Below are 26,406 nucleotides of genomic sequence, written 5' to 3'. Positions count from 1 at the left end.
TTATATATAAAATTAATGAAGATAATGTTGAAACAGCAATTCAATCAACCTTAAATCTTTTTGATCAGAATTTTCCTTATACATTTCATTTAATGATTTCAAGATTTTTATATTCAATTTCTATTTTGCCTGAGAAGAACAAAAATCTTATTTTTCAATATTTACAGATTTTGAATGCTAAGGAAGAAGAAAATCATAAGCTTGAAAACAACCTTATAAACGTTTTTTCTAATTATTTACTTGGTGTTGAAACTCAAGATTCATATTTTCTACTAGAGGAATTAATTGATAAAAAATTAATTGAGCCTAATATTGTAAAAAACTTAATGACTTATGTTTTTGCTCATTATCATACTCCAAATTTCAAAGGTATTATCCAATATACTTCAGAATATAACAAAAAGTATGAAGAAATATCGAAGAATGATTGGAAACTTCATAAACAACTAATTAAAGAAGGACATAATCCAAACGCAATTGCAAAAATACTTGTTAATGATGAAATAGAAAAACTTCAAGAAATATCATCACAAAATTATTTTGATTTTAATCAAATCATTCAACCATCACTCTATGAAAGGCATTCATTTATTAATCAATCAAATGTATCCATGATTGATTATTGTGCATTTTTCGGCGCAATTAAGTGTTTTAAATATTTAAAACAAAAAAACCCGAATGGAGTCATTACGGGAAAATATGCAATAGCAGGCGGGAATCTTGAAATCGTTCACTTATGTGAACAAAATAATTCATCATTTGAAGGTGCTTATGAAGCAGCAATTCAATTTCATAGAAATGATATTTTTTACTATCTTTATAAAAATAAAATTGGGAAAATAGTTGATAAAAGTTCATTTACTGGATCCATGTTCCAGGTAAGAGGCGGTGTTGGCCAAGCTCGATGTGGAGTACGATGTTCACCTAATAATATTCAATATACAAATAATTTAACTCAAGAGAACATTAATTATCTTGGTCAAATATGTATACAATATAATAACTTCAAAATTTTATCATTTTTAATACAGGAAGGAATGAATATTAATGACATTAGTGATGAAATATTAAAAAGTGGAAATACATATTTGTTCAATTCCATCAAAGAAAGTATACAAATATCTAATTCCACTTTTCTTCAATCTATTCAATCAGGAAATCCTGAAATAGTTAAAGCAATTCTTAAAGAAAAAGAAATTGATATTAACGCGGAAAATATTCATTGATTTAATTTGATGTCGATTTGGATGATTTTTTGTTTGTTTTCATCTTTCGGAGTTTATAATAAATATATGAAACAGCACTTATGATTGCATCTAGATTTGATAAAATCGAAATCGTAAGGTTTCTTCTTGAACAAAAAGGAATTAATGTAAATTCAAAAAGAATTTATTTGTTTTATTTAAAGTTTGTTTTAATAATTTACTATTTATTTTGCATATTTGGCATTTGTTTCAATTATCTCAAACAGTTCTTATGATTGCTACTTTAACTGGTGATGTTGAACTTGTGAAATTACTTCTTGAGCAAAAAGGTATTGAAATTAATGCTGGAGATATTTACTTGTTAAATATAGAATTCATTTCAATAATTTTGGATTTATTTTTATTTTATAAAATTTATTAAAATTGTTTCAAACATCACTTATGATTGCAACTATGAATGGGCTTTTCGAAATTGTTAAATTACTTCTTGAACAAAATGATATTGAGATTGAAGCAAAAAATGTATATTTATGTTATTTGATATTAATTTTAATAAATTCTTGCTTATTTTTAGTATTTGGAGTTTATTTGAATTATTTCAAACAGCATTTTTGTTAGCATCTTCAAATGATAATATTGATATTATTCAATTGTTTCTTGAAAAAAACATTAATGTAATGAATGAAAAAAATATTTATTTGCTTTATTTAATAATTGATTTGATTATTTGATATTTGTTTTGCTCATTCGGAATTTATTTTATTTGTTTCAAACAGCACTTATGATTGCATCTTCAAGTGGCAATATTGATATTTTTAAATTACTTCTTAGACAAAAAGGCACAGATATAAATGCAAAAGATATTTATTTAATTTATTTAATATTTTATTTAATTATTTAATAAATGTTTTATTCATTCGGAATTTATTTTATTTATTTCAAACAGCTCTTATATTGGCTTCTGCAAGTGGGCACATTGAAATTGTTAAATTACTTCTCGAGCAAAAAGGAATTGAAATTAATGCTAGAGATATATATTTGTTTTCTTTAATGTTTAATATAATTATTTTATATTTTATTTATTCATTTGAAAAATATTTGCGTTATTTCAATCGGCCATTATGTTGGCAACTTTAAATAATCATTTTGAAATTGTTAAATTGCTTCTTGAACAAAATGGAATTGAGGTTAATGCTAAAGACATTTGTTTATTATCTTTAATAACTATTTTAATTATTTTCTATATATTCACATAATTTGGAATTTGTTATGATTGTTTCGAACAGTTTTTCTATATGCATCTTCAAATGGTAATATTGAACTTGTAAAGAATTTAATACTAAAAGGTGTTGATATTAATGCAAAAGATATTTTGTTCATGTGTTTAATGTTTATTATTTGTTTTTGATGTTTTTATTTAAAAATTGGTATTTAATGAGTTTACTTCAAAATGCATACATTTATGCTTGCAAAAATAATAATACTGAACTCAAAAACTTACTAGAACAGGAAGGAATTGAAATTGATATGAAACTTGTTGAAGCTGTTTGCAATCAAAAACCAAAACTATTCAAATCAAAAGGTTTTTAAAATGAGTAAAATACAACCATCCTGTAATTATATCATTTATCTTTAGTCAAATGCATGGTAGGCTGAACCACGGACCTCTCTATTCTTATGTGCGTACATTTCCGTAAGTTTTGTGGGTGCTTCGCCAAGGTATTCTATAGAATGATCAAAGTTGCAATCGATTGAACAAATTATGACATTCCAAATTATATTTTTGTCATTAGAAAGATTTCTTAAGTTAAAATTGTTTGTTTTTGTGCAAACCTAATACATATTTTTACTTATTAAAATTTTATGTAAACTATTTCATATCACATGTCCGAAAAAATATATTCTCGAAGATTTTTGTCTCATCCTTATAGACCTATAAAAAGACCGTTTTCTATAATTTACCACTATAGTGAACAAATCTAAATGCTATAAGACATCTCAAAACTATTTTAAAGCCTGTGATTATAAAAAAAAAAATCACACTTTGACCAAAAGAAAGAAAACCGCGTGGTAAATCGTTTAAAAACACTTTTCTAATAAATTGAAATATCGATAACCGTTACTTTTGTTTGGAGTTGAAAAAGTGGAAACGTTCAAGATTTGAACGCAATCCCTAAAATGAAACTTAACTTTGGTCAAAGGCTGACATTTAGGATAGGCGACTTTATGTGCCTATTTAAGTTAGCATGCTGCTTCGTTATTATTATGGTATTAATAGGAGGGATCTGGGGGACAATCTGGTTCACATGGATAAATAACGATATATGGATTTCACTCGAAAACGGAAAACTTATGAGAGACATTGTCTGCTCTTACATGGCTATTTCATATGGGGCTATTGTAATGTTGGTAATTACACTAGTTATAATTTATATTTATGGATATTTCTTTGCCGTACATTTCTTGCTGATAATTATCACAGCATTAGCGTTAATTGCACAGTTAGTACTATGGATTTATTCAATATGTCTTAATGCACCAAACAAACAAACACAATATTTAACATCCTTTTCACAAATGATTAATTCTACTAGTCCACCTTCTTATTTTCAGGATTGGATGGATTCCAATGGATGCAGTCAAAATCGAGATTGTTCTGATAAAATTGAAGAATATGTTGATCAGAGATCCAAAACCGCTTTCATCGTCACTCTTGTGCTGGTTTGCGTTTATGGGGCAATAATTATCATTCTAATTATTGATCTTATTTTGATGGCGTGCATCAAACCAATTGATCGAAATGAAGAAGAAGAATTTAACGATCAAAGTGAACCAAGTAGTTCACAAAGTCAATCATAAATGTTTTTATATAATAAAATCTATTGTTTTGAAATGATATTATTGCTTTATTTAAAAAAAACGCCGACTCTTCTTTGTAAACATGTAAGTGTTGTATGTGAGTAACATATTATAAGTAAAAAAAATATGTTTTTGTCAAACCAAATTTGAATTTTGATAAAATTTATAATTTTTCACCATGCGTAATTACACCATAACAAAAGAATTCGTTGTCTTGTTGTTTATGATAGTGAGATGAATTCATTGCATGAAACGAGAAGATCTTCTTGAGGCAGTTTTTGAATTGGGTCGAAATCTCTAACGGAAGTTTTCAAAGCCACTTTTTTACAACAAGATTTGGTCGTATCACCGATTTGATTTGTTTGTCCGAGATGCACCTTTTCAATTGAAAAATGAACGTTCGAACATTTTATGGCTATTCAATTTTCTATCTGTATCTTACTTCACAAATATTGATGGGTGTTCAAGGTAGCAAAATTGCTTTAAAACTAAAAAGAGACAAGCTCACACACAAAACAATTTCAGAATTGGAGTCATCAACACATTTCTCTGCTGATGAAATCAAACTTTTATATTCTCGATTTAAAGATCTTGTAAAAGTACATAAGCGTAAACCAGGTATTAAAATTCACGATTTCCAAGACGTCTTTGGTATATCAAGTTTACAATTAGCAGAATATATCTTTTCAGCATTTGATGCCAATGGTGATGGAATTATTGATTTCAAAGAATTTGTTCATGGATTTTCTTCTCTTTGTGACAGGGCATCTCAAGAAGAAAGATTAAAGCTTGCATTTCATTTATTTGATCTAGATAAGGATGGTATAGTGAAAATAAGCGAACTTCAAGAAATTATGCTCCTAATTGCAAAGGAGAAATTAACATATCTTCCTGATGATCAAATAGAAGTGTTGGTCACTTCAGCTTGCCAGAAGTTTGATCCTGATAAAACAGGATCCATTGACTTTAAACAATTTGAATCACATGTTTCAGAGTATACATTCATGACCAATTTTGCTGGTGTTGATTTGAAGGCTTACTTTGCAAACGTTAATAAAAATTAATTCCATGTATTGCTTTGTTTTCCAATGATAGCATGTTTCAGGTTTCAGTATAATATCTCTTAAGATATTAGGCCATGATATTGTAAATGTTAATACAAATCAATCTAAAGGAGTCAGAATTGGAGGATATCTTAATAAATTCATAAAACACTCGAAAACTTCAATTAAGAGAATGGAATAGTATTTGAATCATATGTGAAAAATTTATTAAAATATGCAATAGTAAGCAGATGAGTTCCAAAATTATATCAAAAAATCAAATTATTTAAAAAAAAATCCAATAAAAATGAGTTCAAGAAAAACAAAACCTACAAATTTTTATTTGTCAGTTCTTTTCGTATTTCTTCAAGATGGTCCAAATAAATAATTACAGTTATGTATAAAAAGTGGTAACGACGTTTTTTGAATCAAATGCTGAAATTAAAAGAAAAAATAAATTTTTAACGAATTATATTAAATATTTTCATCATTAATGAACTTAAAAATATTATATTATATAATTATTTAGCTAAATATGTACCGCCCCTTATTTAAAGGAATTTTTTTCCCGCATACTTGTTAAAGACATGATTTTATGAGAAATTGATTCTTCATTTTCTGATCGATATACGAATGAAATAAATGACTAAAGTGTAATAAAGCAAAAAATGAATCTAAATTTGTAATTTATGAAGGGAAATTTCCAAAAAATTTAGTAGTAGAAAGTATGATCTGGATTTGATGTCTGATGTTCAGTAAAACCAGTGCTTGCCCTTATTGCAGGAAGATACATTTCTTTGCCATACCCAGAAAGACTTGCTTCGAACTCTTCGATGTCCATCCATTTACATTCGTAAATTTCAACTTTGTCGGATTTTATTTCTTTTGTGATTGGTGTAAGTCTGGCAATATAATATATATCTGGTTGGTGGAACAGTGATGGCGATTTGAATGCAAATCGTTGGAATGTAATATATTCAAATTTTGCTTTGATTCCTGTTTCTTCAAAACATTCGCGAACAGCGGTATCTGATATTGTTCTGTCTTTGGTAACATCAAATGAGCCTCCTGGAATTTTCCAAGGACTTGGTCCGGTTTTTTGATTCTCGCGGATCGCTAGAATTTTACCGTCTGCAATACAACAAGCGCCAACACCAATGTAGCAAAATGGACCAGGTGGTAATGTGTTACTGTATTTTCGGATCCATCGATTAAGAACAAGGATATTTCCATTTTTAATGCGATGCATCTTAAAACCATTCGAAAGAAAATAATTTATGTGATTTAAGTCATTTCCTTGGAGTCTAATCCATATTGAAGGTGTATCAGATTCAATCCATGCAGAAATATTTTGCTCGATTAAGTCTGTAACGATTGAAGGGTCTGATAGTTCTCCTTCCCATTTAAGAAGATAATCACCATACTTAGCTTTTCTTCTAACAATGATGTTGGTCATATAAAATCTGATTTGGCCAAATCCATTAACCGTTTGTAATTGAAATTTTTATCGTACGCATTGAAATACACTTCACTTTTTTATCAACAATAAAAAGAAGACAATTGGAATCCCAACAAGAATCAAAATGATATTATGGAAATAGGGAAAATTATTCATTAGGAAAATAGAAAAAAAATTCATTGAATTTATGGTATGAAATTAATTCATAAAATGAATCAATGATTTTCAAAAATAATATAAACTCTATTTCGATAAGTAAAATGGGTTCATTCTTTATCTAATTACAATAAACATGAAAATAACTATTAAGGTATGTGAAGTCGTTATGACTTTTTGATGCATTGTTAAACGAAATGATGGGCCAAGAAGAAATTAATATTGAATATATTGTGGTTAATAATTTTACATTCAAAAGGTGTTAAATACCAAAGAAATAATATATAATTCTAATATTTACTTCCAGGTTTTGGAAAAAAGCACTTGATTTTGCCAAAGGACAGATTTTGAAAATCTTTTGTAAAATTTTAATATAAACGGCTTACCTTTTTTATTCAATTTTTTTCTGTGAAATGAAATTGTGTTTAAATACCGCCAAAATGGAACCAAATATCCGTCATGCAATGGATCCATTATTTTTGTTGAAGGGCAGAATGATTCACGTAGGTGGCTTACCATGTAAAGTTTCATTAGAATGGCTCCATGGGTTTTTTCAGCAATATGGAACTATAACTTCAATTTCAAAGTGTGTTTCACAACAAATGGCTGATGCTTTCATTACGTTTTCCAATTACAGTGAAGCTAAAAAAGCAGTTGATGATAATTTTTCTGTAATCAATCATACTGGAATTCAAATACAAGTTTCTTGGTTAATTTTTAATTCATATAATCAACACATTGTATTACAATTAAATAACCTTCCACTTGATATTGACGAATTACAATTACAAAAAACATTAGAAATATATGGTTCAATTTCATGTAGAATACCTCGAGACATATATGGAAAATCCAAAGGAGTTGCATATGTTCATTTTGCTAATTCAGATGACGCACAAACAACTATGGATGTTCTTCAAAATGCAGAAATAAATGGAAATGTAATCAATGTAGGACTTTATAGAGCAAGGGATAAAATTCTTAATACAATATTAAAGTTACCACCAAACATTATTTGCATTCAATCAAATACATCCTCTTTAGATTTCAATAATTACAATTTTTGTAATGTCTTCTCTAAGTTTGGAAAGATTTTGGATTCTTTTCCATTGAGTGATTATTATTTTATAATTTTCGAAAACCCAAGGTCAGCTTCTCATGCAATTGCAGAATTTTATGATCCACAATTTACAATTGTTAGTTCAGTTAAAAAAGATATATATACATCAGTTCTAAGGGCAAGTGAAAGTAAACGTGTTTTCATTACAGAACTTTTAACTGATGACAAATCACTAATAATTGAACATTTACAAAAAGTTGCAAAAGTGGTTTTTATTGATGTATATGGGAAAAGAGATTCTTCGGATATTGTTTGCTTTGCACAATTCGAAAGTGAATCAGAAAGAAACAAAGTTATAAAAGAACTCGATAAAACAACGATAGATACGCGGGGTACCCCAATACGTATTTTACCATATTTAGAGAAAAGACTTGAACATCCGTATTCAGGATTGCTTCAATTAAATGAACTTCCTGGCGATATTACATATTCCAAAATTAGACAACAGTTATCTATTTTTGGTGATATATTATCAATATATATTTCACCAGTTAGTGATGGTAGTTGTATTGGTTATGTTTTATTTGGTCATTATCCTGATGCTGTAACAGCTCATAAGGAAAGTGGAATTATTAATACATATTTGTATCAGCCACTTGATCCAAATGATATATTAAGTGGTTTTTCTGATAACAATAAAGGACGCGTTGTTGCATGGTACAACATACCAGAAACAGAAACTGAAATTACGATAACAGACAAATTTCATCAGAATGGAATTAAATCTATTGTTGATCTTTGGATTTCAAACAATGGTAATTCTCGAACTGCCTTTATAACACTTTCTGATCTTAACAATGTAATTAATGCATTAAATTTTTTAAGATCGATTGGATTTGATTGTCAACTTTATGGATTTCATATGATGGTTCGTACTTACAAACTCTTATCCAAATCTAATAAAGACGTCCATGATAGAACCATTTATGTAACTGATATTGGCTCTAAAATGACCAACAAAAAGTTGCGCGAAACATTCGAAACGGTTGGGGCGGTTGAAAGTGCCATGATGTTTTTTGATCCAGTTACAGGCGAACCTGATGAACGAGCTATCATTGTATTTAAAGAGCTGCATGATGCAATTGTTTCCTTAAACAAGCCTCCGAATTCAACATATAATATCACAAAGTTTAAAGTTAAAGAGCAACAACATTCATATGAATCTGAAATATATATAAAGAAAAATGGAAATATTTCGAATCCTTGTTGCTTTCGGCCAAGAGAAATCATCAAAAATTGTATTGTTAAGTCTGTGAATGAAAATGAAGTAAAAAAGAAACTTTTGGATGAAATAACAAATGAAACAATTGAAAAGTGTTTCGAACTTGCGAATGATGTTAACTTGATGAATGAATGGATCAAGAAAAAAACTAATGAATTTTAGGACTGTTTGTGTTATAATTAAATTTTTTTTTATTTAATTTTTTATTTTTAAATGAGAATTTAGATCCTTTAGTAAAAGATGAAATTGTTTAATATTAATGTTCGTTTGTTTAATATTTATTAATTTTTAATCTTTGGTATAATTATTTTTAATTTATTTAATAATTAAGTCTATATTGAAGTTCATTATTCATTAGTTATTTGAATCTATTCTTTTGCAATGAGTTAAAATAAGTAATAAAGAGTATAAATTTTTTCCTCTTAAAACACTTACTCTTTTAAAAATGTAATATCATTAGATATTATTTATTTTATGCGTATCCATTTGGCACATCATTAGCTTTTTATTCCATATTCATGCAAATAAAATGCCAATAAATTTATTATTTAAAAAAAAGATTTTGCATATCCTTTCATACAAAAATAAATTCATTTTAAATATGGATATATTTTGTAACAGTTATGAATAACATGGGTCTGTCAAATTCATTGTTTCTACATTTGAAAATGGTATGTCATTTGCATTTTAAATATCTCTAAATGGTGTTTTCATTAATATATATGTAAGAGGCACAGTGAAAAACTTACATTACATTGCTTTTTAAAATATATGCTTTTTCCACTTGTATGTAATAAAGTTGAATTATATGCGTTAGTTTAGATGGTTTTTGGAGTCCACATAGATATTCTATGTCGATAATGCTTATTTCTTAATTCCATCAATAACATTTGTCTAATTTAATTCTTATTCCCCTATCAAACAATATTTTCATAAAATGTAGTTTTTGCTTAATGTTTACCATTTACCTTTTCATTACCAGAAACATATATTTAGTTTTTGAATATTATATAAAATACTTATTGTGAAACTTTTCTTATGGAAACTTTCTTTCTTGATGAATACGATAGAATTTCTGTGTGACGATAATACGTTTTTTCTGTTTAAAACGATTTTTCAATCATTGAATTTTCCATCGGTAAATCTACCAGCCTCACATTTTATGTCACTTTTTAACCATAAACTAGCCGAAATTACAACAAAAATTGGATTGAGTGGTTAATACGATAAGGGATTTTGATGCGAGGGACAGCTCATTCAATTTTTTTGCTTTTTGAAAGGCCAAAAGTGACATTGAGAAATGGGTGGCTTGTTCAGTTCAAGCAAAAGGTCGCTTCCAGAACTCTATGTTGACATAGTGAATGCGGAACCTAAAACCGAGAGCGAGAAACAATTGTACACTGATTTTCAAAATACGATATTTAATCCTGCTCAAGAAAAATTCCAACGTTTTTCAGCTTATCAAGATGGACAGCAGCTTGCAGCAGAATCACTTAATAATCCATCTCCAGAAACTAAGGAAGCCGCTTGGCAAGCTATATTTCCTAATATTCAATTACAAATGGAGATGTTCAAGTTTGCTAAAACTGTATCTAAGAAGTTTGCTGAACTTCTAGAAACCGTTACCAATTTAGCCCATGATAAAACTATTGACGTATTTGTTGATATGCCAATTGCTATCAAATGTTTTGTCAACTGTTTTGACATTATACTTACATTTGATGAAATTAAGCTTCGCCTACCTAAACTTCTTAATGACCTTGCATTCTTTAGGCGAAATGCAGCACCTCGTAACCAAGGTGATTTGGATGAGATAATTAATGATTCAAATACATCCACTGTTTTTTGGGCTGCTCCAACTCCAATGCTTTCTGATGTCATTAGCACACTTCAGGCTAACTATTCACCAACATCCGAAGCTCATGCAAAGATATTAGATGTACTTGGTTGTGTCAGCGATGTCTGCACAAACATCCTCAAAAACCACAGATTCCCGGATGAACAACCCAACAAGCTCTGTTTGAGATGTATTGTTGGCGCGACATTAATTTATGATCATTTGTCACCAAATGGTTCATTCACTACAAAGCAGAAATTCCACGTCAGAGAGGCAATGGAACTCCTTGTATCCTTCGAACCAAAGCAGAACCAACTCATCAACGCGATTAAGTACTCATCAAAGAACTTAGACAAGGATGGAGTCGATCCAAAGATCGCAGCCTTGTTCAAATAACGAAATAAGTTTTTGGTTTTTGAAATCTTAAACATTCGACTTCTTATTCCTTTTTGGATGAGAATTCATCAAAATTAACAATTAAAATAATTTAATATATAAATGACATTTGTGACTTTAGGCAATCATCTAATGTTTAAGTGCATTTTTTTTACTAAAAATCTTTCGTTAAAATTTGTTTTTGAAGAAGAAAAAGTTAAAATTGATTTAGAAAAGTGACAATTAAAATTGCTTAGGTTTCCTTTCGATCTTTACAGCGAAAACGATCCTGATTACGCGGAAACACCAATAGAATCACCGTACTCAAATGAAATGCCGTGCGAAGCATATTGGAAAGAATATTCATTATATCTTACAAAATTTAGGAAAAACCCGAAAACAATTCCATTCAAATTGTACTCAGATGAAGATCCTTTTTACGTAAGTACTCCTTTAGTTTCACCATATCATAACGAATATCCCACAAAAGAATATTGGTTAACGTATCAAAAGCTCGAAGAAATGAAGAACAGTTGCTCCAGAGAGCCATCGTACGTAAGACCAAAGTTCTCAATTGGCATACAAATTTTGATGAATCTTGGAGGGAGAGAGAACCCAGAGTTTATGGCACAACAAGATATTTACGAAATACCGAAAGACATTGCAGATGGTTCTGGTATCGCCTATGTTTTATCAGATGAACTCAAAAAACTCACACCAGAAATCAAGAGAAGACCACGATTTGTACCACATGAACAAACACCCGACATAATTCCATGTGAACCAGCTAACACAGAAGACATCACACTTGACAACATCACCACAGGCGAAGCTAGAACCGATTTGGGGCACTCCAATTTTTGCGACCAAAAACTCATTCAAACTCTATTCAAAAAGAAGGAACTTTTTCAGTCAATCAGTGAAGTCGTCTTCGAGCAAGCAAGAAGAAAAGCAAACCCTTATGAGAAGATTGGCAAAGCTATTTTCATGAACCGTGCCGCAGTTAAGATGGCCAACATTGATGAGCTTTTTAACTTAACAGGTCAAGAATGTTTTAACAAACCGTCAAATACTGATGTTCCAGAAGATAAACTTTTCTACTTCGCCGATATTTGTGCTGGCCCTGGTGGTTTTACTGATTATCTTTATTGGAGATTACAAGATCGAGCTCGAGGATTTGGAATGACTCTTGCTGGTGATCATGATTGGGCTTCTAATGCACGTTTTTGTTCTGACGTTTCAAGTTTCGTTCGTTGTTATGGTGAAGAAGGTGATGGGAATATCTTTAAACCTTCAAATCTAATTTCTTTTCAAGAAGAAATAGGTAAACAAACTAATGGTGAAATGGTTAGTTTGGTTACAGGTGATGGTGGTATAGCTGTTGATGGTCAAGAAAATGATCAAGAAATGTTATTGAAACGATTAGTTCTTTGTCAATTCCTTTGCGCACTTTTGATACTCAGAAAAGGTGGAAATTTTGTATGCAAAGTTTTTGACTGCTTTACAGACTTCAGTGTTTCACTACTTTACGTCGTTGCACAATGTTTTGAACGGTTTTGTATCGTCAAGCCATACACTTCAAGACCAGCTAATAGTGAACGTTATGTTGTGTTTCTTGGTTTAAGGGAATCACAACCAAACTCTGTTATTAGGTTACTTTCATACACTAATGACTTGTTTCAAAAGTTAGAATCAACGCCAGGTAATAATGAAGATATAATGGCCATATTTCCAATTTCTAAAATACCAAAATATTTTGCAGATTATATGACTAAGTCTAACGAGGACTTAGTGTTGAAGCAAACGGATGGCGTTGATGAGTTTATCATTTATGCAAGTGATGAAAAGATTGAACCGCTTGATCAAGATGATATAGCAAATCGATGTTTGAAGCAATGGTGTGTGCCAAGGAATAAGATGGAAGATAGACCAAGAATTCCATATCGTAAATTTGATCGAGTTCAACAGCCACAAGAAATGCCAAAGATAACTACATACATACGACAGGACAAAGCTGATGAGGAAAGTAACAGAAGGCAAAGGGAACTGGACGAAATCGAAAAAGCTTCAAAGAAAAATACTCAATTGGGAACAATAATTGAAAAATTCTTTGCTCGAGAAGAAAGAATGATAGTGAGGCCGCTGTTTCAGCAAAGAAGCGTAATGAACGAAAGCGAAACTTACTTCAGCTTCTTTGAATAAATTGTTGTAACAGATACTCCGTTGAATAATAGAAGTAAATAGCATTTTTGTTGATTTTATTATTATCAAAATGAGCACAGTAAAAGACAACAACTTAAAATAATTAGAAGTTAATATTTGACTCAAGTGGAAATTCGAACTTTTTCAACACATAAAAATTAACGTTCGTTCAAATGAAACTGGAATTTATTTGTTAATAGTAAAAGTTCCTTTGCTCATCTCCTTGGCAAAGCTTTTGAATATTCTTCTCCATATTTATTTATATGCCATAACATAAATTAAAATTTAGAGAGAGTTTTATTCACCATCTTTAAAAACATTCAAAGGTATTTCTTTCGTTTCTTCCACATTTTCTTTCGGCTCTTCTGGGTTTTCTTCATCTTCTTCCATTTCATTATTATCGAATATTTCGAAATCGATTTTTTCTTCTTCTTCCTGTGCCTTCAATGTGAACACTGGAATGTCCAAACCTATACTTAGTCCGAGACAGACGTCAACATCGAACAATATAATGATGCAAAGAACGAGTGTGAAGTAAAGTGCCCAATAATTCAAAACGCCCGACAAATACACAAATATGAACACAACTAACGCTAAGGACCATACTGTGATTGTAGAAGGTGTGAAAAGTTTCACTGGCGGCCTTTTTGTCAAGAATGCCAATATGATATTTTGAGATTGGAATTGCAAAACAAGGGACGAAGCCATAATAAAGAAAGGATTCTTGGCACAAATGTCAATTCCGTACCCGAAAGTTAGGAAAATAACAATGGAAATCATGACATATCCTGTAGCTCCTAAAAATCGCATTAATTTGTCTTTTTCCCCATTATACTTCTTAAAGATATTGATGAAAATTGATGAGAGAATCCAAATAACACCTGCAGTGTAGATAAGATATGAAAATACATTATTAAATAATTTCTTAGATGATGGAAATATGCCTACAAATACATGGACGAAAGCAAGTATTAAAAGACCTTCATCTGGACCATTAATAAAGCCAAGATTAAATTCATGTAAAACATATTCTTCAACTGATGTAAAATAAAAGCCAATTGACATTAAAAATACAAAATTAAAGGAAACATATGTTTGTCCGAGGTTAAGTGTTGCAACAACTTTGATTAATTCAGAAACTCCTGTAATTGCATCACAACCATGATCAAAAAATTGACCAAGAGGTGAAGAAGAGTTTGTTCTTCTAGCTTGACGTCCATCTAGATTATCCAATGTTTGGTAGACAAACAAAGAAATTCCATTTAAAAAACATAACCATCTTGGGATTTCTTGAGCAAGGAAATTAGAAGAAAAAAGAGAAACCCAAAAAGTAAAGAACTCGATGAGAAATCCTGTGAATGTGATTAAGTTAGGAGCAATGTTTTTTGGAACATATTGAATACACCAATCCCAAAAAGAACGCAAAAATAACTTAACAAAAATACTATTATCTTTTCCATTGTATTTATATTTCTTTGCGTTATCGATATCTTCTTCCGAAAACTTGGTTCTTAAAGTATTCATCATTTTCGCCCTGTCACTTTTAATTGAATTTTGAATTAAAAAAGGTTTGAATCTTGGGTCGACATATTTTCAATACAACCGTTAAATTTAACAGCAACTTAAACAATTTTTGAGTAACTATGTTTGACAAAAACGTATAACTCACTTTTTGAATTCCCATAACATTTGTTTGCTTTACAAAAAATGGTAAAATAGTCACTTTTTTGGCAATGGAATCCCTAGAAAATCATCCTTTTTTAAATCCAAAATTCCCTATTCAATGGTCAAAGATGACTCCTGACATTGTTGAAGATGAAATCAATTTAGCAATTAAGATTGCTGAAGAAAATATTGAAAAAATTACATCTTTAACAGAAGATCAAATTACTTTTGAATCAACATTTGAAGCATTTGACAAGTATGATGAGTTGCTTAACATTGCTTGGGAAAGATTTTCAAACTTAAATTCATGTCATGATAATCCAGAACAAAGGAAAAAATATAAAAAGCTACGTCCACTTGTACTAGAATTTGCCACGAAAGTTTATATTAATGAGAAGTTATGGCAAATTCTCCAAAAAGCCAAATCACTTCTTCAAAACACATCATTAGATTATTCCCAAAAACGTTTAATCGATGAAATTTGTCTTGATTTTGTACATAATGGTGCTAATCTTTCACCAGAACAGAAAGCACGCATTACAGAGATAAGTAAAGAAATTGCCAATGCAAATACGAATTATGTCCAAAATGTATTAGACTCCACAAATGCCTTCGAATATTATGTCACTGATCCAAAAGAACTTGATGGTTTACCTGAATCATCAATTCAACAAGCCAAAGAAAGTGCCGAATCTAAAGGTAAACCAGGTCAATATCGCTTTACATTGCAATCTCCATCATTAATTCCCGTCTTACAACATGCCAATAACGAACAATTCCGGAAGACAATGTGGGAAGCATATGACAAAATTGGCACTGAAGGTCAATATGATAACACTGAAAACATATTTACGATACTTAAACTTCGTGATGAGAAAGCAAAAATTCTTGGTTACAATTCATTTTCCGAATTGACACTTTCACGTCGTATGGCCAAAACAAAAGAAAACGCAATGAAATTTGTTGATGAATTACATGACAAGATCTATAACCCATTTATGAAAGAATTCGAGCGATTAGTTCAATATAAGTCATCCAAAACAGGCATCAAAGAAACCGAAATATTTCCATGGGAACGATTATATTACATTGAAAAGCAACGCAAAGAGTTATATGACTTTGATGAAGAATTATTAAGACCATATTTCAATGTTGAGTCTGTCCTTAAGGGTTTATTTGATATTATCTCTAATTTATATGGATTTAATGTTGTTGAACGACCGACATATTGTAAAATTAATGGCGAAGAACCACAAAGTAATGAAAGCGTTGAAGTTTGGGACAACGATATCCAATACTTTGATATATATGATAAGGAAACTAATCAACACATTGCATCATTTTATAGCGATTTATATCCACGCGAAAACAAAAAAGAAGGAGGTTGGACACATCCATTAAGTAATGGCACAAAAGATAATCCGATTATCATTGGCGTTATTGCCGGAAACTTACAAAAGCCGATATCAGGAAAAGCGGCGCAATTAAATCATGAAGAAGTCGAAACGATATTTCATGAATTCGGACATTTATGTCATCATGTTTCATCACGTTCTAAATATAACTTATTATTCGGGACAAATGTTTCATGGGATTTCGTGGAGTTACCATCGCAAATATTAGAGAATTGGACGTGGGAAAGAACTGCGTTAGATATATTTGCGAAAGATTTAATTAACAACGAAAATATACCAAACGATTTATACGAGAAAATGATAAAAGCGCGAAACTATAACAAAGCGACGTTTTATATGCGCCAATTATCATTCGGTAAAATCGATTTGGAAATTCATAGTAATTATAATAAATATAAAAATTTGAACATAAATGAAATCGATGATTTGATACTTAAAAATTATCGATATCCGTCATCAATAAAAGAGAATTCTGTACTATACGCATTCGACCATTTGTTCGCAAGCGCAACTGGTTACGCGTCAGGTTACTATAGCTATCTGTGGGCGGAGGTGTTGGACGCAGACGCGTTCTCCCGATTCAAGAAAGAGGGAATCCTCAGCCAGAAGGTGGGAATGGAGTTCAGAAGGAAAATACTGGAGATGGGTAACACAAAGCCGCCAGAAGAGCTGTATAGAGATTTCATGGGAAGAGACCCAGAGCAAAAGGCGTTTTTGGAAAGAAGTGGAATCAAATTTGATGAATAAAATCAAATTTTTGAAATTTTTGCGATCAATTTATTATTAAAGTTGTTTTGTCGAATGATTTAGCAAAAGTTCTTATAGTTAAATAACTTAGAATTTCCTATAAAAATTTAAAATCAATATGAATTTCATAAATAAATTTATATTGATTGCTTTTGGTGTTACACCCCAAAGAAAAATTGGTGAAAATGGAAAGATCTAGCAACAAAATACCATGGTGAAACTTATCAAAGCGATTTTTTTCCAATTTCACATTACTTATATAATGCATTATGTGTCAAATATCACTAAGAAAAGATTTGCTCATAAATGAAATATTTTTACAATTTTATTTAATAAAAAAATAAAAAGTTATTTCAGAACATTTTACAAAGTTATTTCTTCTCATTTTCATTTTGTGTAGTCGTTTGTTTCTTTTTGTTGTTCGGCCATTTCAGTAAATTCGTCATCTTTAAACAATTGGTTCAGCAAAAACTTCTCGTCGAAACCCGTTGTCAGTAACTCGAAGTTATTATGCGCGCAATTTGATTTCTTCACAACTAACACAATGACAATAACCACAACAATTATCACAGCGACCACAGCAACAACAATTAAAATCAAATTTTTGTTATTATTTTGGGGAATTTTTGGATCGATTTTACATTCATTAAATCCAAAACTTACGTTCATATTATTAAATTTGTTACCATTATAACTTTCTGTTACATATATCACATAATTTTCGGAGATGTTACCGAATACATTTGTACCAAATTTCGGCTCATTAACTCCATAATAATATATGCAAAGAAGAGAATTACATCCATAAAATGCCATGTTTCCAATTGTTTCAATATTCGATCCAATTATTAATGATATTATACTTCTGCAATGATAAAACGCATTGTTTCCAATTGTTTTTGTTGCATTTGGTATTGTTATGTTTGTAATTTCTGTACATGAATAAAATGATTGTTCGCCAATATTAGATAATGTACTAGAAAATGTTATGTTTTTAATGTAAGGACAAAATGAAAATGAATTTGATGATGTCTTGATAATGTTTGATGGAAATATATAACTTGTTCTTGTATTGCCAATCGGATATGAAATTATTTCGGTAAAATCTTTATTATAAAGGACACCATCATTTTCATAATTGGAATAATTTGGATTTGTCGATGCTACATTAATGGTTTGTAAGTTTATACAGTCAAGAAAAGGTGAACTTCCTATCGTTGTTAAACGTTCTCCAATTGTGATCGTTGTCAATTTTGAACACTTACAAAAAGTGAAAATTCCAATGCTTTCGACGTTTTTTCCAAATTCAAAAGTTTCTAAGCTGGTACACAAATAAAATGCCATCGAGTCAATTTTGATAACTGAATTCGGAACTGTGAAGTTTTTCAATGAAGAACACGAGTAAAACACTGATTTCCCAATTTCGTCAATATTGGCTTCAATTACAACGAAAGACAAGCTAAAACAAAATGAAAATATTCCGGCATTAATCACAGAAATTAATTTTGGAATTCTTAAATTTGTTAATTTTTCACAATGAATAAATGCATATTCATGAATATCAATAATGTTTTCACTCATTTCAATTGACGTTATATTATAACATGAAGCAAATGCATATTCGCCAATAGCTGTTAATGAATTTGGTAATTTAATGCTTTTCAAATTTTTACATCCGAAAAATACAAAGTTTTCGATTTTTGTTACACTTTCTCCAATCGAAATTGTTTCGAGAGAAGTACATTCTTCGAAAGTATTATTTCCAATAAATGAAATATAATTTGGCAAATTAATATTTTTTAAATTTTTACACTTGTAAAAGACTTTTTGGCCCAACTTTAATAAGTTTTTGCTGAGTGTAATCGTTTCTAAGTTTGTGCAATATTCAAATACAGAATCTTCAATTGTCGTAACTGAGTCAGGAATCATGATATTTTGTAACGCAAGACATCCACTAAATGTTTGTTTTTCAATTGTTTCCGCATTTTCGCCAATTTGAATATTTGATAATGAATAACAATTCGAAAATGAACTTAAGCGAATATTTTTAACACCTTTCCCCATAATAACAGTGGTTAAGCTCGTGCACTCGAAAAATGAATTTTCTCCAATTGTTGTAACTGAATCTGGAATTGTGATTTTGACGAGGTCATTACATGAAAAAAATGAATAACTTCCAAGAAATTGAACATTTTCTCCAATAGTTACTTCAGCTAAATGAGTACAATAAGAAAATGCACCGTTTCTTATTGATTGTACAGAATTTGGAATGACGATTTTTGTAAGTTGTGAACAAGAAGAAAAAGCACTGCTTGGTATATCTGTAAGGCTCTCACTAATAGTTACTGTCTGTAATTTACTACATCTAAGAAATGTTTGATAACCTATTTTTATAACAGAATTAGGAATTATAATGCTTATTAGACTTGGATTTTCACACATTGAATGGTTATCAAGGGTTTCAACATTTTTACCAATGATTATCGATTTTAAATTATCGCAAGATTCAAACGCTCGTTCGCCAACGTAAGTAACTGAATTTCCAATGGTAACTTCTAGTAATTGGTTCCAGTCATAAAACGCTTTTAAACCAATTGAAAAAACACCATCAGAAATAAAAATATATTTGATTACGTCCTTATATTCTGAAAAGTTATTTTGAAAAATTTCTGGAATGTTTGTAATATTAAGTGTATCTGTATCAGATTTAATTAAAGCAAATAGAAATACAAGGAACATGGATTTTGGTGGATAGTTATTGTATACTTTACATATAAATTGAATTGGGTAAAAATTATCGCATAACCTCAGAATACGTTAAGTGGAAGAAACAAACAATTTGTAAATCGAAAATATTTAATTGATTTTATTGAAAATTCCCAAAAAAACTTAATCAATTATCATTATTAATTGACTCCATAAATTAAATAATATTATATTTTTAATTATATATCATCTAAGCATTATGGTTTCATGCTCTTTGAATATTTTCAATGCGTTACATAATCGGCATTCTTTTTTATTGTTTGTAATTATTCTCAATACTATTTTAGTGTTTCCCAACTTTTACTGACGTTTTTTATACACTTTAGTAGTGTTGTTTGGTGAGTAATTTATTTCGTATATTCGAATATTTTTATCCAGATAGGAAACCCAAAATTTAAACGTCCACTCAAAAAGTCCAATTTGATCGCATAATCGAACAGACTCTTTTGAATTTTCCGAAAAATATTAAGTTAAACCGTTGGCAAATATTAGTCAACTTTTTTAGAGAAAACGATGTATTCACTTCACTTATTTAATTCCCATGGAATTACCATTCGCAGAATCTTTCAGGATCAAAATGGTCGAGCCAATTCATAAGTCCACACGCGAAGAACGTGAGAAGTGGCTTAAGGAAGCAAACTATAATGTATTCCAGCTTAGAGCAGAGCAAGTTTATATTGATCTTCTTACAGATTCCGGCACAGGAGCTATGAGTGACCGCCAATGGGCAGGAGTAATGATGGGAGATGAGAGCTATGCTGGTGCCAAATCCTTTTTCAATTTGAAGGACACAATCAAAAAGATTTTCGGTTTTGATTATGTTATTCCAACTCATCAAGGTCGTGCTGCAGAAAACGTTTTATTCTCAGCATTAGTTCATGAAGGTGACTATTGCCCAGGAAATTCACATTTTGATACCACAAAAGGTCACATTGAATGCCGTAAAGCACATGCAATTGATTGCACTGTTGATGAAGCCAAGGATACACAACTCGAAGTTCCATTCAAAGGAAATGTTGATTGTGCAAAACTTGAAAAGGTCCTTCAAGAGCACAAAGACAAGATACCATTCATCATTGTCACTATCACTAACAACACCAGTGGTGGTCAACCAGTTTCCATGAAGAATCTTCGTGAAGTCAAAGCACTTGCCGACAAATACAACAAACCAGTCATCTTCGACAGTGCTCGCTTTGCTGAAAATGCCTATTTCATCAAAGTCCGTGAAGAAGGATATAAGGATAAGACTATCAAAGAAATCGTCAAAGAGATGTACACTTATTGCGATGGAATGACAATGAGTGCCAAGAAAGATGCCATTGTTAACATTGGTGGCTTCATTGCAACTCATCGCCAAGATTGGTATGATGCAGCCAAAGGATACTGCGTTCAATACGAAGGTTTCTTGACATATGGCGGTATGGCAGGACGTGATATGAATGCTATAGCAATTGGTCTTGATGAAAATACCGAATTTGATAATCTTGAAACACGTATTAAGCAAGTCGAATACCTTGCAAAGCGTCTTGATGAGTTCGGAATTCCATACCAAAGGCCTGCTGGTGGACATGCCATCTTCATTGATGCTCCAAAGGTTCTTACCCATGTACCGAAAGAAGAATTCCCAGCCCAAACATTGACTGTTGAGTTGTATCTTGAGGCCGGAATTAGAGGCTGTGAGATCGGATACTTATTGGCTGATAGAGATCCTGAAACTCATCAAAATCGTTTTGATGGACTTGATTTGTTAAGATTGGCAATTCCAAGGAGAGTTTACACTAACAACCATATGGACGTTATTGCTGTTGCATTGAAGAATGTATTTGATAGGAGAGAATCTATCAAAAGAGGTTTGGCAATTGAATGGGAGGCAGAGATTCTCCGCCACTTTACAGTCAAACTTAAGCGCCTTCAAGAGTAAACAAAACTTAGTTGATCATTTTAATATGGTAATTATCAAATTTCAATCAAAGATGTTATTGTTCATTATGGTATATGAGATCAAAATGTCCTTTTGACGAATGTTTTAAATGTTGTAATCGGAGATTGTGGATGGGCCGAGTGCCAACCGATAACACAAATTCAAATAATATTCCATTTACACAATCATTCAATTTTCGTTCAAATTTCTGTTTATACATCTGCCATAAATAAAATCACATTTTCAATAAAAATAAATCTGTCAGGAATATGATGTCTACAAGTTTTAATTCATTAATAGGGAAAACCTTAAAGATAGAAAACTACTCAGTCACGGTGAAAAAGAAGCTTAGTGAAAATAACTTCAATTTTGTATTTCAAGTTGAAGATAATCAAGGGAAACCATATTCATTGAAAATTGTGAATTGTGTTAACCAGCAAAGATATGAACAAAATTGTCAAAGAGCCAATTCAATAAGAAAGGTTCCGCCTCATTCTCATATCATTAAATTATATGCAGTTGACATGAATCCTAAATCATATTCAATAACACTTCTATATGAATATTGCCCATTAACAGCCAGTGAAATCATTAACAAGAGGAAGTTAACACGCGATGAAACATTAATATTCTTTATAGCGATTTCAAGCGCATGTGCATTTCTTCATTCACAATCGCCTCCAATTATTCACCGTGATTTAAGAGCTGAAAACATACTTATAGCAGAAGATGGGACGCCCAAAATTTGTGATTTTGGGAGCATCACATCAAAAATATATTATTGTAAAACACCAGAAGAAACTCAAATTGCTCGTGAAGACATCGAACTCAACACAGCTCTTAATTACAGATCACCAGAGATGATTAATCTTATCGGTGGAGTTGAGATTGGACCAGCATTAGATGTATGGGTTTTAGGTTGTACTCTTTACAAACTCATTTTCCGCGAAGACATGTTTAAGCTTAGTGAAAAAGCTCAAATACTTCAAGGCAAATTTAAGCTACCAAGTGAAATTGAAGATTCATTTGCAACGATTATATCAAAATGCGTTCAAGTTAATCCCTCACAACGCCCTACTGCAGCAGAAGTTGCTGGAACAGCGTTAATGATGCACGGCGTCAAGAAGAAAATTGATGTTCATCCTCAGAGCAAAAGTGACACAGTTAAGGCACCCCAAAAAAGTCCGAAAGAAACCGCCAGGAAAACGTGGACAAACCCAATCAAATATTTCCAAGAGCAATATCGTTCTTTTGTTTCTACAGGTGTTTCCCAATGGGCTATTAAAGCTACATTTGCATCTAATGATCCACCAGACTCTAAATTTGTTCGACGAGTTGTTCTAGCATCAATACGTCATACCGAAATGACGCCAATATCATTAGTTAATTTTCTTTACACACAAAGGCCTTGGAAAGAAGATCCAAGAGTTGCTGCTAAATCACTCTATTTGATTTTGTTACTTGTTCAATATGAGCAAAGTTTGGACATTTTCATACCAATAACCGTCAAAACCGATAAAGTGATTTCGCACTTTTCGGGCAAAAGTGACAGCAACCATCCGATGGTGGAAACTATTAAACAACTTGGGATTATATTGAGAACAAAAGTAATGATGCACTCCGCACATAAAGGTCTCGAAGGAAACCTTGCTATAGGAAATAATCAGGTCTCAGAAAACCTTGAACCTGATTTAGATCGTTACTTGGATACAATCGCATCTTCGGCAATGAAGTTAATTAATACTGCAAAAGAGGCAAAAGATTTTTGCATCGCAGTGATAAGTAGGCCTGCTGTTGAAGAAGTTTCGAATTCGGTGAAACTTCTTTCATTCATCAAAAAATCAGATAAATCAAAAGATTCAATCGAAAAGGGAAATAGCGTTTTGAACGAGGCAAAGAAGTTGCCGTACTTGCAGACATCGATATCTTTCCCAGATGAAACGAAACCACCGATGCCACCTCCCCAAAGATTTAACATCAGAAAATAATTTCTCGTTTTGTTCCAATTAACTAAACTCACAAACAGTGTTTGATCAAATTTGATTTTTTTTTAATACATGTGTTAAAATGAAAATAATTTATAATTAAAATTTTTTATTGAACACCGATCCTTTAACGAAGACGGCGTGCTTCACGTTCTGTTTCGAGGAGAGAAAGGATATCGCCTTTCCTGACTGGGCCTTTAACATTACGGATAAGTGAACGTTGTGTGTCATCAAGAAATTCGACCTTTACTTGTGTAACACCACCACGGCTACCTGTGCGTCCGATGATTTCTTTGACAACAGCTAACTTGACTTGGACTTCTTCCATTGTTCTTAAAAGGCCGGACCATGCCTAACCGTTTCTGGTCTTTCAAAATTGACAGAAGCTGAATCTGAAAAAATTTTCTGTACGACAACGATTATTAACCGTACTTTTCTGTGCCTTCAAATAACGAATTTAACAAATTCTTGATGAATAATTCTCTTCAAGAGACTTTATCAGCTGAGAATATGATTAGCATAAATATTGATCCATCTAGAATCGCATTTATATTAAAACAACTGAGTAATAAAATTAAAGAGCAAGAAGCAAGAATTAATCATTTGGAAAATGAAAATAAAAAATTTTTAACAACAGAGAAATTTCGTCAAAATAACAAACCAATTCAAGAATTTATGAAAACATACAAAGAAAAAACTGATGGACTTATTAATCAAACAAATCAATTAGACAAAAATCTTGAAGATTCGATAACAAATTTAAAGCAATTAATTGAATCAAAAGCTGATGAATTGCTTATTTCAACAACTTCTAATCACAATCAAGCAATTGGAAATCTTGAAAATACAATTTCATATCTCAAGAATGGTATAGAATTATTTAAAAAAGATATTAATAAGAAACTTAGCGCAAATACTCAAGTACCTTTGGCAAATAATAACTCAAAAAATCCTTCAACAGATTTAAAAAATCATCCAAAATCCAATTCAGCATCAGATTCTAACAACAAAAAGCAAACTAAACCTTCATTAACTTCAATACCAATACAAAACAAGATAACTGAAACCAACAACACCAATATTCCAATTGCAACCGTAAGTGAAATGGACGATAAATCTATCGTTGAAAATAAACCATTGAATCTATTTGAAATTAATCCTACATCTTCCGAAATCATAGATGAATCTCAAAGTGATTTTTCAAGTGCTCAGCTTCATGAGATTTATATCATTGCCGAACGAAACAGAAATTCCATCATAAAGTATATGAATGAGCAGTCAACTCTCTCGAAGAAACTTGATGAAATTCTTTTAAACATGAAATCTCACAGCAGTTTTAAATCGCGCTCCAGCGAAGATTTCCGTAGCAAACAACCCTTCGAATTACAATCTCAAAATATCTCACTATCAGACACTAATTTCCATCGTGGTCCTTTCCCTATGAGTGTAGATATCAAAACGTTTAATCCGCGTGGTGATAAACTAGTTCATGATGATGGTGGTTTTGATTATCTTCCACCACTTAATCTTGGTCAATGTCTTCCATCGTTTTTCAACAATCCATCATATACCTTTTTGCGTGGAGATGCATCTTCAACATCATCAACTTCTAATCTTGTTTCGAATGAACGACTTTCTACTGATTCATCTGGAGATAACCAATCCCAAGTGCCCATCATTAGCCAAAAATCACCGCATCATCATCACCACCACCATAAAACGCTCAAATCCAATATCTCTCTTCTTGATGATATCTCTGAAGTCAGCTTGCCCAAATCTGACAAGGAATCAAAAAGTGACTCAAACGCAAAAAGTGACTCAGAAGCCAAAAGTGTCATGAACATGAAAAGTGACAATATTAAACGTCTCCTCGAAGATTTCAAGTCGAAAACTTTAGATGATTTTACAAACATTCTTCATAATGAGAAGGATGAATTACTTAGTGCAATCGAACGAAAAGTCGATCGCGAACTTGTTGATCGTCTCTTTGATAAAATTCGTTTACTCATACAAAATTTGAGTGATCGAATAAATGAAGTATCCAAGTCAACAGAAGGACTTGCTACTCAAGATGATCTGCTAATACTAACAAAAGCCGTAAAAACGGCAATAACATCGCCAAAGAAAGATGGCGATTCAGCATGTGTCAAAGAATGTCTTTTATGTGGTCGTACGAGAACAGGTGTATCAGGGCACATATCTGCTAAGGAAGCCAAACGAGTTGGCGAAGCATCTGTTATGACTGCGCAGAGTGGAGGTAAAATGCTCTATGGCGATGGCGCAGCTTTTTATGGTAATAGTTTGGAATCATTACCGCGATTTAGGCTGCCGAAACTAAGTAACGAACATTCAAAATAAATTGTATAAATGCGTTTTATTTATTTGTTAAATCAAAAGTTTTCACATCTACAAATTGATCATTTTCATTA

At 31.3% G+C, this 26,406-nt stretch overlaps 11 protein-coding genes across 11 annotated transcripts; 8 read left to right on the top strand and 3 right to left on the bottom strand.

Annotated features, from left to right (window-relative positions):
- Positions 1–4,519: 4,519 nt before the first annotated feature.
- Positions 4,520–5,128, top strand: GO595_002264 (EF hand family protein; the record flags this gene model as incomplete). Its single annotated transcript, XM_067915154.1, has 1 exon — positions 4,520–5,128. One exon carries the CDS (start codon positions 4,520–4,522, stop codon positions 5,126–5,128), a length of 609 nt encoding a protein of 202 aa, XP_067777950.1.
- A 691-nt stretch (positions 5,129–5,819) lies between these two features.
- GO595_002263 (nudix hydrolase 8-like) lies at positions 5,820–6,563 on the bottom strand (the record flags this gene model as incomplete). The annotated part of the gene is made up of 1 exon (XM_067915153.1): positions 5,820–6,563. The coding sequence occupies one exon, from the start codon at positions 6,561–6,563 to the stop codon at positions 5,820–5,822; it is 744 nt and encodes a 247-aa protein (XP_067777949.1).
- A 761-nt stretch (positions 6,564–7,324) lies between these two features.
- GO595_002262 (polyadenylate-binding protein) lies at positions 7,325–9,226 on the top strand (the record flags this gene model as incomplete). The annotated part of the gene is made up of 1 exon (XM_067915152.1): positions 7,325–9,226. The coding sequence occupies one exon, from the start codon at positions 7,325–7,327 to the stop codon at positions 9,224–9,226; it is 1,902 nt and encodes a 633-aa protein (XP_067777948.1).
- A 1,138-nt stretch (positions 9,227–10,364) lies between these two features.
- Positions 10,365–11,297, top strand: GO595_002261 (DUF1394-domain-containing protein; the record flags this gene model as incomplete). The annotated part of the gene is made up of 1 exon (XM_067915151.1): positions 10,365–11,297. The coding sequence occupies one exon, from the start codon at positions 10,365–10,367 to the stop codon at positions 11,295–11,297; it is 933 nt and encodes a 310-aa protein (XP_067777947.1).
- A 312-nt stretch (positions 11,298–11,609) lies between these two features.
- On the top strand, positions 11,610–13,478 carry GO595_002260 (cap-specific mRNA (nucleoside-2'-O-)-methyltransferase 1-like; the record flags this gene model as incomplete). The annotated part of the gene is made up of 1 exon (XM_067915150.1): positions 11,610–13,478. The coding sequence occupies one exon, from the start codon at positions 11,610–11,612 to the stop codon at positions 13,476–13,478; it is 1,869 nt and encodes a 622-aa protein (XP_067777946.1).
- A 297-nt stretch (positions 13,479–13,775) lies between these two features.
- On the bottom strand, positions 13,776–15,005 carry GO595_002259 (CDP-alcohol phosphatidyltransferase family protein; the record flags this gene model as incomplete). The annotated part of the gene is made up of 1 exon (XM_067915149.1): positions 13,776–15,005. One exon carries the CDS (start codon positions 15,003–15,005, stop codon positions 13,776–13,778), a length of 1,230 nt encoding a protein of 409 aa, XP_067777945.1.
- A 266-nt stretch (positions 15,006–15,271) lies between these two features.
- Positions 15,272–17,305, top strand: GO595_002258 (Oligopeptidase A; the record flags this gene model as incomplete). Its single annotated transcript, XM_067915148.1, has 1 exon — positions 15,272–17,305. One exon carries the CDS (start codon positions 15,272–15,274, stop codon positions 17,303–17,305), a length of 2,034 nt encoding a protein of 677 aa, XP_067777944.1.
- A 3,343-nt stretch (positions 17,306–20,648) lies between these two features.
- On the top strand, positions 20,649–21,992 carry GO595_002257 (tyrosine phenol-lyase; the record flags this gene model as incomplete). The annotated part of the gene is made up of 1 exon (XM_067915147.1): positions 20,649–21,992. One exon carries the CDS (start codon positions 20,649–20,651, stop codon positions 21,990–21,992), a length of 1,344 nt encoding a protein of 447 aa, XP_067777943.1.
- A 269-nt stretch (positions 21,993–22,261) lies between these two features.
- On the top strand, positions 22,262–23,980 carry GO595_002256 (AChain A, Cyclin-G-associated kinase; the record flags this gene model as incomplete). Its single annotated transcript, XM_067915145.1, has 1 exon — positions 22,262–23,980. One exon carries the CDS (start codon positions 22,262–22,264, stop codon positions 23,978–23,980), a length of 1,719 nt encoding a protein of 572 aa, XP_067777942.1.
- A 124-nt stretch (positions 23,981–24,104) lies between these two features.
- GO595_002255 (40S ribosomal protein S28) lies at positions 24,105–24,305 on the bottom strand (the record flags this gene model as incomplete). Its single annotated transcript, XM_067915144.1, has 1 exon — positions 24,105–24,305. One exon carries the CDS (start codon positions 24,303–24,305, stop codon positions 24,105–24,107), a length of 201 nt encoding a protein of 66 aa, XP_067777941.1.
- A 989-nt stretch (positions 24,306–25,294) lies between these two features.
- Positions 25,295–26,335, top strand: GO595_002254 (uncharacterized protein; the record flags this gene model as incomplete). Its single annotated transcript, XM_067915143.1, has 1 exon — positions 25,295–26,335. The coding sequence occupies one exon, from the start codon at positions 25,295–25,297 to the stop codon at positions 26,333–26,335; it is 1,041 nt and encodes a 346-aa protein (XP_067777940.1).
- Positions 26,336–26,406: the final 71 nt, after the last annotated feature.

Source organism: Histomonas meleagridis, assembly GCF_020186115.1.
Source record: "Histomonas meleagridis strain 2922-C6/04-10x chromosome Unknown contig_16, whole genome shotgun sequence".
Lineage (NCBI taxonomy): Eukaryota > Parabasalia > Tritrichomonadida > Dientamoebidae > Histomonas > Histomonas meleagridis.
The sequence above is the reverse complement of the archived record's forward strand: the minus strand, read 5'-3'. Positions and strand labels throughout refer to the sequence as shown.